The sequence below is a fragment of the Tigriopus californicus genome, chromosome 3, assembly GCF_007210705.1.
Source record: "Tigriopus californicus strain San Diego chromosome 3, Tcal_SD_v2.1, whole genome shotgun sequence".
Classification (NCBI taxonomy): domain Eukaryota; kingdom Metazoa; phylum Arthropoda; class Copepoda; order Harpacticoida; family Harpacticidae; genus Tigriopus; species Tigriopus californicus.
Window position 1 is genome coordinate 1,220,617 of NC_081442.1, and position 16,012 is coordinate 1,236,628.

Consider the following 16,012-nt stretch of genomic DNA (forward strand, 5'->3'; position numbering starts at 1 on the left):
ACGAGAGAGCTATTGCTTTGTCAAGTGGGCTCAGCCAATGATTCATGGCACACTCGTTCGCCCATCTCGTTTTAGATTTTCTAATTTAATTATGATAAGTGGTATCAAGGCGGAAAGAGCGACGTGGGTCTCTCAAACACATCAGTCTTCCGCTAAATGGACCTTGTTTCGATCGGAAGTCCTGGTCCATACATACACGTACGATACGAAGCTAGGACGCAGATCCGTAGCCATCCTCCATCAGATTAGAGCATGCCGGGCAAACTTCGAATGCTCCGTAATTGGAAGTGTGCCGAGGCTTCAAATGGCATGGAATGTCACTGGAATGTCCGATCCTTAGGATGGATAAACAATAGATGGTTGGTCATAAATCTTGGAACGAAACGCCTCATCATTCATGTTCTTGCCTGCGAAAATGCTTGGGAAAGCCAGCCATCCTGGGACATCCTTTTTATTGGAGATCTGAGTTCATGGCGCGAGATTTATCGAGCCAGCTCATCAAGGAAACTCTTCAGCATTTCCCTATGGTTCATAGACTCCATGTGTAGCGAGCTTCATGGCTGTTTTTCACACTCGCACTCCAGAAGGCATCGTCCGATCTTTGTTGGGCTTCTGGTGGTCGGTGGCCGCTTAGTCATCGATTCTTTTCATTTCTCCGAGAGACCCTCTAAATGTTGGGTTCGGCATGTCGCTATACGCCCTTACGCTTCACCCCACTATCATGGCCTCTCGGGTTCTCTCTCCGTCTCCCCACTTTCTGTCTTTGACAAGCACCCCCGGTTCATCGGGCTCGATTCCAGTCGTCTTATGTTCAATGTTGGAGAGAACTTTGGAGTATCTGGATGGAAGCTGGAGCGACGCTTACGATAAGACGATCATGAAGCAGCGTTGTTTCCGAGGCGAATCGCGGCCAGTCCTCGAGACTAGCGGTGTTCATCTTCAGACCAAAGGATGATGACGACACAGGATGGCTATTTGGGTACGGCTGTGTTGATATATGGGTAAATGGACGAGAGGCTGGTCATAAAAGATTAGTCGCACTGGCTTTTCCTATCGATTGGAACTTCCCCTGTCACATGGCATCAAGTCCAACCATCGTTATTTGATAGTTTTGTGCGATCAGGTATCGTTTCATTTGTCAAGTCACTTCCATCAGCTGTTCTCTACTCCGAGGCTCCAAATTCGGGGGCAAAACATGACCCTTTTTTGAATCCACTTCATTCACTCCTCAAAAGCGATTGATTGACACGCCATCAAAAGCAATCCATGTCAGGCTGTCGACGCATGGGAGAGTCCTTCGTTGGAGGACACCTGAACCAAAAGCAATCATGTCGCCTGGACGTGCTCATTCTACAACACCACTTGAATTGTACCATGGCCAAGAAGAGATGAGAATCCGTTGTAACGCTCTAGGAACGAAAATATTTACTCTCCGGTCTGAATGAACTGATTCGTATTCCTTATTCCTTATCCCAGATGAAAAAAAAATCGAAATTGGATCCCGTCTGCCTCGGCTCTCCGCTCGATCTTCTCTTTGGCTGAAGCCATTCTGGAATTGGGGGTTCGGGGGTCGTTTCCTCCCTTGCCAGATCAGCAGAGCTTCTTCTTCCATTCCCTGATCCGTGTTGTAGTTGTTGTTGTCCTTCTTCGTCGTCGTCTTCGTCTTCTTCACCATCATCACCACCACCACCACCACCATAACCCAGATCTCGGATTCACTTCCAAACGTCGTTGTGGATGTAGTTGGCGTCCATCCATCCATCCGAGCTCTCGTACTTCCAATCTACCCCCGTTCCACCCGGAACCGTCAACCGCGTCTCGTTCTCCTATCTCGGCCAGAGTTCAGCTGACGCGAGAGCGCGAGTTCCAGATACGAGCGCTGATTCTGGTGAGCATGACGTCGGGAACCGGGAAAGGCGGAATGAAAATCCTCAGTAGTGAGTTGGGAAGTGTGTGGGCCAGCCTGGTTATGTTGTTTTGGATGGTAAAAAGTGCATTTTTCGTGATTTTTATGGTTTTTTCTCGTGGAAAGTGATTAGTTTACGCACCTGAGTTGCTCAGTGAGAGGGGTTGACTTGATTTGGGCATTTGTTTTAGCTCAGGCAACATGTTGTCTTTGCGGACTAAGCCCTCGTCAATGGTGCTTCCTCCGGATTTGATGGTCTCGTCTCAGGTTCCCTCTCTCTCTGGTAAAGAGCTCACAAGGGAGGATTCCAAAGTTTCATTGCCCGATAGGTAAGCCATAGTTGATTGCCTCATGAGACCTATTGCCTTTTCCTGTCCAAGGCCTGATAAGACATACATACCATCTAGATTTTCTTGATGCCATCCCTTTTATTATCATTATTGCCCCCCCCCCTCATTCCGTCTGTTTCCATCCCCTTTAAGGGCGAATGCTAGTGTGTGTGGGTTTGGAGCAACTCTCTGGAATGATGTCGTGCTGTTCAAACCTTTATTTTCTCCCATTATCTTATCCCAGTTATCTCTCTTCGTTATCGTCCCTACTCATTTTTGGTATTCCACCAATTCCATCCAAGTCTGTTCACTTGAGAAAATGACGACACTCTTGACAGCTTAGCAGCCAACACAGACACTCCTCGTATTGTGATGTTGGAAGCTCCCAATATCTCGGCAGAATTCCATTCATCTCCAAAATTTTCCGTGATTCAAGGCAGAAACGTGAGATTGTGTTAGACCTCATTTGGCCCATAATGAGAGCATCTCTAATTACACACTCACACACTACATAGTGAGGCTTGACCCTCCTGCAGGACCTGCACACCCTTGCCATCTGGTCGTGGTCTCTTGATCAATAACGTATTTAACAATTTGACCCGAGGCCACGTTAGATGTATCATGACATCGTATTGCTCAAAACAGACTCCGACCGAGCTTGCCCCGATGTCGGAAGGGCAGGGAGCTCCGATAAGAGCCATGATGTTTTGTTGTTTACTGCTTCCTCTTGGTCTTTTTCATGGACCTGGATGAACATTGAACATTCGGTTGGTAATATCAGCGGATAAGAGGGAAGAGGGAGGTGGTTGCTGCTATTGTTGTCGTTGTTGTTGTCGTCATTGCTGCACAACCTCTGGGTGAAGCTCTGCCGCTCCCTCCGGGCAAGTATCGTCGTCTGAGAACCACGATGGTTGGGAATGAGATTCGACAATGTCGAACGAGTAAGAATGAATCCATCTTAGGGAAGCAGCAGCTGGGAAGCGAACGGTCAAAAATCTCCGGTTGGCCGTCCACACGTTTCCAGTCTTGGACACAAAAGAATTTCGACTCCCAGGGAAATGATTTTTAGCATGGACCATACACGCACCTAGACGGTTGACCGATTGCTGCTCGAATGACCTTTTTCAAACCCTAGCAAAATCCAATGACTCCTCACGACTTCTATATGGGGCACTTTATGGCCGCCTGTTATCGCCAGTAGTTTGTCACTCCACGAGCGTCTGGTCACATTTTTGCCACTTTTTCAACCTTGGGTTCCTAGTCTTCGGTGCTCTCGGCAAGCAAATGTTGAAACTGGTAATCTTGTTCAGCTTTGATACTCTTCCAATCCATCAATGGCAAACAATAGATGGGAACTCCACGTACCTAATGAGTCTCATTTGTTGATGTTATTTTGATTCGATTCCCGACCAAATACACACACACATGTATTATCGAGACATGTGACTTCCCAATCGCATGTACGGACTCGTTGCAATGATCTCCGAAGAACCATACACTAACTGTTAGTTACTACAGCAATCCACCTCATTAGACCCCACAGAGGAAATGGGCTCAAGTGCTTCCAATAAACCAGATGGCTACAGTCGAGCACAAGCACAGAACATGACCAACTAGAGCCTCCCGAGAGCATCTGCCAGCCGACCAACGATAGAAGTGCACGTTGCGCTCGTACATTGGCATTGTACTACAGTGTACTACAGTGAGTGGTAGCATCAATAGCCCATGACTGCTATCTAGTTCATACATTTTCAAATCCGTTCGAGCCTGAAATGGATGATGAAAGCCCATGAGAACATGTGCTATTGTGAACTTGCATCAATTAAGTCTTGATTCATCCGGGCTATTACAGGATGCAATACGCAGCTTAACGAATCATGAATAGATCAATTATCACAACTTACCGGAGGGATGATGGACAATTTAAAGGAAATAATTTGATTTAACACACGTGATTGGACATTTGACGGATTGGACTTGGCATGATCCCAAGTTTGAAGAAATCCCTCCAAAAGCCAGGATCGTACGTCGAAATGGGAACTACAACCCATCTCGGTTTGAGTTGATATCGATTTTTGCTCTCCTTTCTTTTCCCGTCGGGGTTCGCGTCGCCCAAATTGATGAATTTGGGGAGGACTTTCAGGACTACTCACCAAAACGTATATTGGATATATTTAAATTAGAGTAAAATTTACATCAAGCTTCAACTTCATATCAATGGTGCTGGACACGTCTTGAAACATTTTTGTTGTTACTTTTTTTTGTAATTTCCAACAAACTTGCATTGTCCCTGTTTTAAGTAGTCTGCCCATTTTCACGTTTACCCACTAGGGAACCAGGGCACAGCGGAGCATTTGTTCCTCGGGGACAATGACGGACACAAAAAAAATCTTCCATCCTTTAAAGGTCCACTAATCCATATTGATCCACGGAATGGTCGATGGTTTCTGGAGCCGTTGTGTTATTTTCCATCTATTGAATTACAACTCTCTTGCTCCGCTCCGCACACCCTTCCAACAGTATTGTCATCATTTCCCTTCCTTCTGGTGGTCGTGATGTCATAAAGGGTAATAAATGATGGTAAGGCCAATGTCCCACGACTTTGCCACAACACAACCATGGTTACTGAAGATCTGACTCTGGCACAAACATAATTTTCCTCTGTATATTATCAATTTTACATCAAGCGAATTGGCTCTTGGAATTGGATCTCTTCTCACTTAGGAGCGATTTGCCTGGGAGTGAAAACCATTAGGGCTCAAAGGTGTATTGCCATGACCATCATTATCGAGAGGATCCCCAGGAAATCCATTACTTGTCTTAGATCTCTTGGCAAAACACTCTCCGATCGTTACGTAAACAAAGCTAGATACTGGATTCGCGTCAAGAGGTGCATTGTGCCAGGAGAGCCCCTTTGTGAAGCTGAGCCAATAAATATATTTCATGCAAAAGCGTTCTTGAACAAAGTCGACGGAGCCCGTTTTATGAAGTGTCGGGGACAAGGGGTAAGTAGTAGTTCTGTCTACCTGGAATTCCTGGTGTTGGCCAGTTATCTCCAACCTATCCAAAGATCCTTGGTGGGGTGCTATAGGCGTTGGCGTTGGCGATGACGGTGGTGGTGGTGGTGGTGGTAGTGGTAGTCGTAGTGGTGGGTTGTTTACCATTTGCATTGGGCTTGAGGATCCCAGATATCTGCTGAGACCACTTTGAATAACTAGAAAAATGTCAAATGGCTCTCTCAAACGAGCTCCTTTCAGAAGCTATGTCACAATTTAGATTTTGAAGCCCCAATTTAATCCGCTCAATCTTTTGCATGAGAAGATTGTGGGGGAGCCGACCAACCAAGATTTACGGATCCCTCGGGTTTTAATGGATCGTGGTCAGGTCATGTTTTGACTTTTGGATTTCGAAGCATTTTGAGTCGGTCATGAAGTTCTCCTCTGTCCAGAAAGTTGATGATTTGACAGCAAGATGAAGTAGAAAGAGCTTTCCTTGCATGTGCAATCTTTTCATCGGGGCTTTTGAGAAAAAACCGACCCGAAGACTCAAGAACTTCACCCTGCGTGACGCCAAAGTCAACAGCAGCCAATCGATACGTTGCATTGCTGTAGCATTGCATAAGCCTACTAGGGTGAAGAGAATGTGAGATGATGGATTTTAAATCATCCGTCTCGGGATCGCCAACGAATGGTTTCTTGCTCACAGCGAAGTAATTTGTTGTCCAGATCACCTTCAGGGAAGTCCATAACGTTTTCGTAATCATCTCTGCTCGGCTCGAGCATCGAACAAGAAGATTAAAAAGAAACTTGGCTCTCCAATGGGAGCTACTCAATCCCTGCTAACCATTCCTCTCTATGGCAGAGGAAAATGAGCCGACCCAGTCCCATATTTGAGGAGGCTGAGGGTCTGAAGATCTCGTCTTTGGAATATCGTTGCCACCCTCCGCAATGTCTGATACCATAGCAAACACCTGAACGCCAATTTAGGGGCAGTGTTTGTCATCCTTGTCGTTCGAGGTCTGGAATCTGGGTCTGAGTGTACTGTAGGTGAAGGTGCTTGGCTGGTGTTGTTGACACATCAAATAGAGGTTACGATAATATTTACCTGTGAGCTCTCTGAAAGTGATATTCATCGAGTCCTGAGAACGCAGCCGCAAAAAAGGGAAAATATGGACAAGGAATGAACAGACTGTTCTAATCCGTCGACAAATAGGCAGGCACAAATTGTTTTCATGCCAATTCAATCCACCTCCCGTTTCCGTGTCGAAAGATAAGAGAGCTTGCGATTGACACACATTTGCCGTATCCAAAGCGCCTCTGCAGCTTTTTAAACAGGTTGACGTTTTTGTTTCGCCAGACTTTAGGGATATGGCGAAACCAAACTTCAATCCACCAGAATCCTTCTTTTTTATGCGTATTTAACCGATACTTGGGAATGAGGTCCAAGCAAGCCACGTCATGTTTGATAATATATTTGGTCTGATGTCAATTTTATAAGAGGTTATAAGAGGTTTAAAATTTGCGATTTTCTACGATTTATCGTTTTAGTTTACATGAGCGGTCAAGTGTTTCAATAAGAACTTAGTCTCCGTAAGGCACGTAGCATGAATGCGTTATGCATCACCTGCTCAAAACAATTGGTCTAGGACTAATGTTGGCTCGGATCTTGAGTTTCGATAAAAATGACAGGTTAGCACTTTGAACATCTGGGTAACGTCCATGTCGAAAAGTGTGATGAGCTCACGACAATTGTAATGTAGAACCCCAATTCTCTTGTCCAGGGGCAAAACACCGTCAATCAATGACGGACTGCTAATGAACCATTCAGCCTCGACAGGATCCCTATTCCAGGGATCGGCTTTGAACGGTGTCATTTTCACTCTTCTTTACACGTTCACCCTTGAGTCCATGAGAACACCCGGAGCACTAAAACTTAATTACATTTTTGTCTCGCAATAAAGAATGTCTCGTTTGTTTACCCAAGTCGTAATTATGGCTCTACCAGCTTCCAAGCGTCAACAGCTACTACAACTCACTTGAAAAAAAAAACCAATATTTTTTGCCAATTTTCTACTTCAACAGTAGTGCAAAATGCTAATTTGAGATGCACAAAATTGAGGGTCGAAATGACAGCTGTCTTGACAAACCAGTAGTAAAACCTGCACCCTTTCGGGACACGACTCGTTGCCGAAATTATTGGGAGTCGTCGGCTCCCTTTTAAAGCGCTCCTATGGGTGCAGGTAGACGGAACGAGACAAATGTCATTAGTACAGTAGATAAGTGATCTGGACACCAAATTATGTTCGGGTTGACATCATCAGTGCCGTCTACCGACTTTCGGACTTCCTGTGATTGAGATCTCTGGACTCTGAATTCCTATGACTAGCCAGAGGTTTGTTGATGGAAGTCCGGAAAAGGGAGTTCATTTTTAATGTTTCTATGATTGTGGTCGATACCTCTCACCCTCATTTAAAAACTCATCGAGTGATCTTTGACGCGGCAGGTCCAAATTGTGGGTTTGGGCACTTTTTGAGGAATCGAAGTTTGATTTGCCAAATCATGACGACGACTCTTCAAGTTATTGAGAGCTAACCTTTCGCGGGACTTCATGGAAATAATTGAATATATGAGACAATGAAGCAATCGGGATGGGTAAACATTGTCTAATGGCTCTGGAAATGTGTAACAGTTGGTTGGAACGACACCTTTTGTCAATTCTGGGGGAACTTTTCCCCACCCTTCCAAGACATGCTCTTCTTCATCCTTTGGCCCCAAGAAAGCTTTCACAGACTTGTAATGACAGAATGAAAAGTCCTGGAACGGTAGGGATGGAGGCTCTTTGATCGAGACTTTTGCTTTCCAAGTCTGTGCCTTTTTCTTCCGGGGATAATCCTAGTACTTGCTCTCGGGAGAAATCTTCCCCTTTCCCTTTTACTGGGGTGGGGTGAAAAAGAAAATGTATTTCGCCTTCCCAAATTCCTCCTCGAACTCTTTCCGTTCCTCTAACGAAGAACCTGCTTGAAAATGGGGCGAACGTGTACCTCTTTTAGTGGTAATCATTTAATGAAAATGTTGAATTGTAGTCGAGATGGCGACCCTGCTTCCTTCCACGCAAATGTGGCATAATCAAAGTCTGCGATGCAAATCTTCAAAGAAAGATGAAATCTCCAATCTCCAATGGGACTGAAAGCTTAATGAGGCTTTCCACGATGCCCAAGTGCCAACGGAACCCCCTACCAAATTTTCATTTCTTTCCCCTGATGTCTCCAAACGGATCCAACGGTCCCACATTTTGGTTCTGCTTCGGATCCGATTGGACGTATCGCTTCGATCCTGTGGCTCGCTCGTGTTTGAGCATGCACATGGTCCATGTTCCATTGACAGGACAAAAGAGGGTGAATTGGTCCAATTGTGCGGCCATTGCTGTAAAAACCACCAGTAGGGAGGAAGCTGAGAGAGCCAGGATGCTCCGCTGGCTGGATATCAAATCCATCAATGAATCGTGACTCATATCACAAACATTTCTGCAGCCTCAATCTAGCCATGTGTGCGACCAAAACATTAGTGGTACCAGAAGATTTATGGAACTTCCATCCCTAATACGCAACAAAGGTTTAGATTTGTTAAATTTCAACTTTGAATTTCGTATATGATCCCATGTTACGTTAGTGGTACTTTTCCCTCAATCTCGATCGCTGTTGTGATCGGAAAGGTTCGAAAGCGGAATCGATGGATCATTGTTAGTCGTCCCTGTCAGTGAAGGCGTCTCCGTCTGCAACGTTCTGACTGATCTCTCGATCTTGAGTGTGTGCAACTGGATTTCGTGTCCATGATCTATTGGGTCTGAAATCACCCTTCACCGTTCTCGGGCTACTCTTGAATGTTTGAGCTTATTTGAAGGTGTGGAGACGATGATTTATCTTGATTTTTTTCCTCTGATCTCCTGACAGACACTTGAAACATGTTTCATGTTTAAGGAACATCACAGTTTATCATTCCCGAGTGAGGGATAAAAGTGCTCACACTCATCGTCTCTCCCTCTTCGATCGTCTTGATGGTTCCTCTCCACTCCTCACCATTGAAAAGACCTCTCATTTAATTGAATGTTTCCTCTCTCTCTTTCTCTTCTGAAGTTAGTCGAAATCAGGTCTCCAAGCTCAGTGTACTGTAGCCGTGAGCCAATGAAGGTGGGGATGATGACTTCACAATTTCTCATTTTGTCAACAACATCCCTCCCGGGTTGGAAAAATGCTTGAGAGGCCAGGCTTCGAGTCATTTTTCATATCGTGTTTACATTTGGTTTCCTGTCGATCGCTCCCCAAAGCACTCCAGATAGCCACTCTGAAATTAGACCTGTGTAGCTGGCCAAAATTCTAGTGCTTTGAAATGTGATTGAAGTACTTTGAAGAAATCTGACCTCGCAACCAGGAAACTGGTTTGTCTAGACCAAGTAGCTGGTTGAAGTAGTGAAGAAGTCAGCGTTGCCAATGTTACTGGTGAGGGCCAATTACGTTGGCTCGGATTTGGGTGTAGAGGGTCACAGGAAATCGTGAACCTGCTCAAGTCAATAATTGCTCCCATCCACGTTTGAAGGTGGTCAGAAACGTAAACAGTTGCTGGGTGAGGGAGTTTATAGTCGCCATTGTAGAGCTTAAGGCCCAATGAATGATCAGTATAATAAAACCTCTCATGGAGGCGTTCCATGCATAGGATTTCCCTTGACGTATTCATTCCATGTAGGACCCTTAATTACTCATTTCCAAATGGGACTAGTGGTGCCCAAGATCTATTTTGTTCCCCAAAAACCTGTCCCTAGGACTTAGGATTATCAGTTAACACCTCAGTAAACACCCCTCCTTCTAATGATTTCGGAACATGTTGTTGTGAGCAATTCCATCAAGCTTTGTTCAACTTTTTTCCGATCCTCTATCTGTTGTTGTCTGGCCAGAAAGATCCCTCTGATTCAATATTTTCTTCACTCGAGAGGATTGGGACTAATCAGGTTTGGCAAAGTTCAATGCTCGGGACATTCGACACCCTCGCAGTTTATTTACCTCAGGTATCTTGTCAGTCACGATCTCTTCAAATACTTCAAAACATTGCTGGTAGTGGAAAAAAATTCATGGCTCTCTCCCTCTCTCTCTCAAAGTGGCTAGAACTCATCTAAATTATAAAAGCTTGGATAACAAATAGGCTTCCTCCTCAGAGACTCAGAGTTAAATTTCAACCGGAGAAGGTTTTGTCGGTATTTTTGGATTTCGCATGGAGGAAGATGGATTATGACCACGCGGAATGGCGCATTTCTTGAGAAGCCAAGGGTCAATTCAAGTCTGCCCCCGTCTCGCAGACTCCCTATGTACGTGGTGTATACACACTACGTAATGTGCACTCTAGTTTCGAGTGAACAGACTCGGGTTTCAAGAAATTACCAACTCGATAACGACAAACCCCGGCAGAGAAATGAGGGTTTGTTCACATGGAAGAAGAAAATCCATATGTTCACTCAGAGGGAAGAGAACACCGGAATGGCGCATTTCTTGAGAAGCCAAGGGTCAATTCAAGTCTGCCCCCGTCTCGCAGACTCCCTATGTACGTGGTGTATACACACTACGTAATGTGCACTCTAGTTTCGAGTGAACAGACTCGGGTTTCAAGAAATTACCAACTCGATAACGACAACCCCCGGCAGAGAAATGAGGGTTTGTTCACATGGAAGAAGAAAATCCATATGTTCACTCAGAGGGAAGAGAACACCCGAGTAATCCCAATCGATACCCTTTAAACTGCAGCTGTTTTCCATATTTTAAATCACCCTCTGCCGTACTACAAATGCACATACATGGCATGCAATTATACGAAAAATTTGACCTTCCAATCAGACGTCCATTCTTCACTTGGCCACAAAGACGTCTTTGAAAATAGAAAAAGTAGTCACCTTCTTAAAAACGGGATAGGAAGCTCGTGCTTTAGCGTAGACATCGCTCCCAAAGTAGAAGCCGCCATCAACACAGCTCCGGGAATGATCTATCCAATCCAGCAGCTCGGGAATGATATATGATCCTGGCTTTTATTGTTCATGAAATTGAATTTTTATTGATGATTTTTTTTTCTGCCGTCTCATTTGCCACATGTCCCTGGCTCTGAATGGAATGGGTTATCTACCTCTTGGACTTGAACTTATGCACTTGGTCTCTCTGAAGTTCTCATTTTCCCCCTGAAAAAAGCATGTTTCTGCGGCATCACCTTGGGGGCTCTAGAATTTCAGATTCCATTCACGTCCAACAAAAGTAGCGGTCCAGGGTTGCTCAAAGTGCCGTTCCCGTTCTTCAGTTCTTCGTGGCACCCACAATCCACACATGAACCCTATTAGCTTGGGAAAAGAAGGGTGAAAGATCAGGAGCGAAAGTGCTCTCTTAGTATGGAATGGAAAAAAGCGAAAGAGGGTAAAGTCTGCCATGTTAGTGAATGACTTCATTGTCTTGATGACAAATCTTGGTAGTGTTTATGGCTATGACAAGTCTCGTAATGGCACATCTTTTCAATTGACTTCGTTTGGGCGGGAGATTTCTCAGGGATGGTCCGAGACAAGTTCGAGAATGTGATCAAGGAATGGATGGATGGTTAAGCCAATTATCGAGATCGTTTCCACTACTTTGATGAGACATGGAGATTAGCAGATTAGAACCAAATTTAAACCTCCAATTTGACATTTAATTGAAGCCATTCTTCGTTGATGCTTCTCATTTTCTTTCATTGATCAAAGAGCGATCAAACCGATTTTTGTAACAGGGTGTTGTTTGAATCGACTAATATTCCGCGTAAACCATGTTTTCCTTCAGATCTTGTTTTAATTGACAACTTTCAGTCCTGAACTGAACTAACATAATGACTAGGGGCGATTGGACAACCCTGTAAATATCGGTTCTCCTTGACTTGAAGTGTCTAATTGGACGGGTCTGCAGTGGAAGATCTTTTTCCCTGGCCAAAAGAAGGGATTCTTGAGGTATAAATCAGTGCCGAAATCCTATCGGTCCCTCCCTGATGAGACTTCGATCCGATGAGGACGATTTTCCACACGGTTGGAAGCCCGATTATTTTTTGTTCGCCTAAATCACTTTGTTTTTTTTTATATAAAGGGAGGGACGCCCCGGCACGGCATTTGATACTCATATATAATGCTAAATAGTACGTACCTTCTAATCGGGCATTCACAGACCAAGAAGAATGTACATTAGGATTAGGATTCCCCCTACGAAATTCGATGAAGCATACGGGGGAGAGAGAGGGAAAATGCGATTCCCAATCTTCGTATTTTGTTGGAGAACGAGCAAAGGGAGAAGGAGGAGGAGGAGGTCGAAGAGGAGGACAGTTCCTTCCGAAGGCTGAACCTACAAAGAATAGTGGTATGGAGTGCACAGTACCTCCCACTGCGAAAGCTCCGTCGTTCGTTCTCTGCCCTCGTCTCGAAATTGTTAGTTGTAATCGTGGAGTGGCATATGGATGGGAGATACTCGTAGCACGGACTCTCATAGTATTTAGGAGAAGTAGTACATACAGGGTTGGCAGATGTCATCTCGGAGTTACATTTACCTATGGCACTGTGAATACTTCGGGTTGAAAGAAATGGAATTGAATGAAACGCACCAGGAGCGATGCTTTCCTCTCATTATGGGACTGTCGATTCCTTTTTTTACAGTGCCCGATAACTTTCTGGTCTTGACAGGGTTCTACCGTTAAATGTTTAATGTTGCGGTTCTCTTACCTTCTCGTTGTCTTCTTCATTTTAGTGGGATTGGCTCTGGCACGCCCTCGGAAACATCATCCACGTCGGGTGTGGCTGACCTCATGTCAGATGCATCCTCTTCCACGATTTCTGATGATCACCGGGTTCGACTCCCAAGCCCGGAGATCATCGGGTCTGCTAGGCCAGATCTCGACATGGTTGAAAGTGAGACCTCGGATTACCAAAGGTCGACTCCAAGTCCCAGAGAACATCCGCCATTCCATGAGGAATCGACGAATAGGCTCAAGGTAAGGGTGCATTTTGAAACACATAAAGTGTACTCTGAAGATGGTGTCTTTCTTGTAATGAAACCTTTTGGACGACTTTTGTCCAGTGGAGTAAACCAGCCCTTTAAAGATGTAGTGCTCTGACAGATCTTATAAATATCCCCTTTAGAGTCGGCTGGGAACTTGACCATGCGGCTCACAAAAAAAGTCAGATGGGAGGGCCCGATAACCCCGTCTTTACATACAGATAGCCTTTTCGCCCTAGAACAATACATAAGTTGTTTCTGTCACGTTGGAATAATCTGATCGTTTCAATAGAAGAACTTTTTTTTCTCATGTTTTTTCTTCTTCTAGCGAGAGAATCCTGACCTCGGTTTTGGGGATGAAATCAAAGAGGATGCCAACCCCTCCGTGTCACTTCGCAACCATTTCACGATAAGTGCCAAGTCTTTCTACAATAGCACCAAACCCGAGGCGGTTTTGAAATCCATGCAGAAAATCAAAAGCAATAAGTGCCTCACCGTTGATCTCTACCCACTCCCTTTGATCTCAAGCTCAACCAAAAAGAAGAAAAAGAAGAAGAAAAAGTTCAAATACTTGGATGACGATGATTCCACTCAAAAGCGAGTCCCATCCTCATCCGTGTTGGACACTCTCAAGAATAATCGGGTGAAAGTTAGCAAGCATTTCAAGCTCACCCAAGATCCCAAAATCATGTACCAACAGGCTCAAGTGAAGATTAAACGATTGCCCGTGAGTGCCAATACCATAATGAGTGTCTCGGCTGACTTGCTGTCGCGGGTTTCCGTGAGTCCCAAGAAATGCCGCAAGGTCGAAAGCGAGTTGCGAGCCAACGATTGGTTCTCCGAGTTAACCAAACCCCCCAAGCATGCTCATATTCATAGCATTAAACCCACACTGCCATCATCCAAGAATGTGTTCCCATCTCCGGAGAGGTCCTTGTTGATACGACCTGCCGTCCTTAATGTCATTGCAACCACCCCGACCAAGACCGACCCGGAGGACGATTCCATGTGCGGCAATCGCTTCTCGTCACCACCTCAAAAGTCGCTTTCCTCTAGTCTGAGAGATACTAGCAATCTTGTGAACCCTTTCCTACCTCTCCAGAAGTCTTCCTATCTCTTTGGAGGGACAGATGACTTTGAACAAAACGAGGAGGTCATCGAATACGATGAAGAAGAGACTGATGACTTCTCAGACCCCGACGTTGAATCAAATACGCCCTTGACCAAGGTCGAGGAATATGATCGCCCTACCGATGCTCTCCACTCTCCCAAAGATCTCAAGGTCATCAAATCACATTCAACTCTAGATTTGGACCACTTATTTGGACTTGGAGACACGTCTACCCCCGTGAAACAGGGTGACACGTCGACCATATCCACCAACGCTGGTACCACAGCCCCGAAAATCAGATTTCCAGCTGTTCAAGGACCAAAGAATATGATTGAGTGCAAATGGAATAGTTGTCAGAAGAAATTCACCACCTACGGAAAGTTGTCAGATCATTTGAAGGTAAGCAAATCCTTAAAATAAAAGCTGCAAATATCTCAAAATACACACCAATAATGCCAATGCAGTGAAAAAAGTGAAGGCCAGACAAGGCGTAAAGGAAATGCAGTAGATATGAGAATAGGCCCGTCGAGAGAGCACGACACTCAGAGCCCTTTAAGCTCTAAAATATTTGAGCCATACTAGAGAGATAGTGAGCTCAGGAAATGAAGTCCAAGTTTATGGGAACTAAAAGCTGTTTTACTATGTCCCATGAAGATGAGAGACTTTCTTCCAATGCATTGGCCCTCACAAATTGGAGGCAGGGAGGGGGCAAGAAATGGGCTCAATTCCTGTTTAGTTCCAAGTTATTTGATCCAAGGCAACAAGAAGACACAGCGCTGATCTCACGAATAGATTCCCCCAGTAGAATGTTCTTGGAAATACAAATATCACGAGAAACTGGATGATTAATGGCAATCCCGGGATTAACAGATCCAAGGGTAGATTAAGCCTCCATTAGTCCCCTTTAACCCCGGGGTTTACAAGGAGCTTGTGTAACCAAATATGGCCTCTTGGAAATTGTTTCCTCCCTTCTCATCAAGACGCAAAGACTCCCCCAAAAACCATCTTAGGGAAGGCATAGAAAAAGGAGAAAAAAGAGGTGGCGGTGGAGGTTAATACCAATCCAAGTGGGAGTTTCGGAAGTTTGGGTAGACCTCGAGTTTAGCCTCCCATTTTCTTGGCTCTAAATGGAGACTAAGACACCAACACCAACACCAGAGTGGAAGTGTAACTTAATCCCGAAAACTTGGGATCCGTCAGTGGCCCAGAATCTAGCTTTTGATTGCGTTTTTTGGCCTTCCTTGTTTTGACATTAACTCCCGATTTTCCGACTAGGTCCACATCCCATCTGTATTATTTGTGTCTTTCAGGCTTGTCACGTGATTTCACAAGTTTTCGAACAATCCGGACTCGACAGCGAGGTCTACCAATGTCTGTGGGAAGGCTGCAAGGTCTATGCGAAGAAATCCTGCTCAAAGTCCTGGCTAGAGAAGCACGTTCCTACACATGGCGGGAAATTCGCTTTCGCCTGTATCGTCAGCGGTTGCAAGATGCGCTTCAGCTCTCAGGTAAGCGGGTCTCTCATGATCATTTCAATGGCTTACTTATATACGTAGATGTGGTCCTGTAACAGACAAATGTCGACGTCGGACGATGTATTATCCCTTTATTAGTAGAGAAAAAACGTCCCA

General features: G+C 44.9%; 1 protein-coding gene and 1 long non-coding RNA gene across 2 annotated transcripts in view; one reads left to right on the forward strand and one right to left on the reverse strand.

Annotated features, from left to right (window-relative positions):
• The window catches only part of LOC131877866 (uncharacterized), a 44,077-nt gene that overhangs the window by 24,525 nt on the left and 3,540 nt on the right, over positions 1 to 16,012 (forward strand). Inside the window, exons 2-4 of the mRNA XM_059223681.1 lie at positions 13,022 to 13,265; positions 13,599 to 14,780; positions 15,692 to 15,889. Of these exons, the coding sequence (XP_059079664.1) occupies positions 13,022 to 13,265; positions 13,599 to 14,780; positions 15,692 to 15,889 (1,624 nt within the window). The remainder of the gene's footprint in view (positions 1 to 13,021; positions 13,266 to 13,598; positions 14,781 to 15,691; positions 15,890 to 16,012) is intronic.
• LOC131877867 (uncharacterized) lies at positions 528 to 4,010 on the reverse strand. The gene is made up of 2 exons (XR_009372923.1): positions 2,049 to 4,010; positions 528 to 1,963 (listed from the first exon to the last, which is right to left on the reverse strand). It is a non-coding gene; the product is annotated as an uncharacterized LOC131877867 (long non-coding RNA).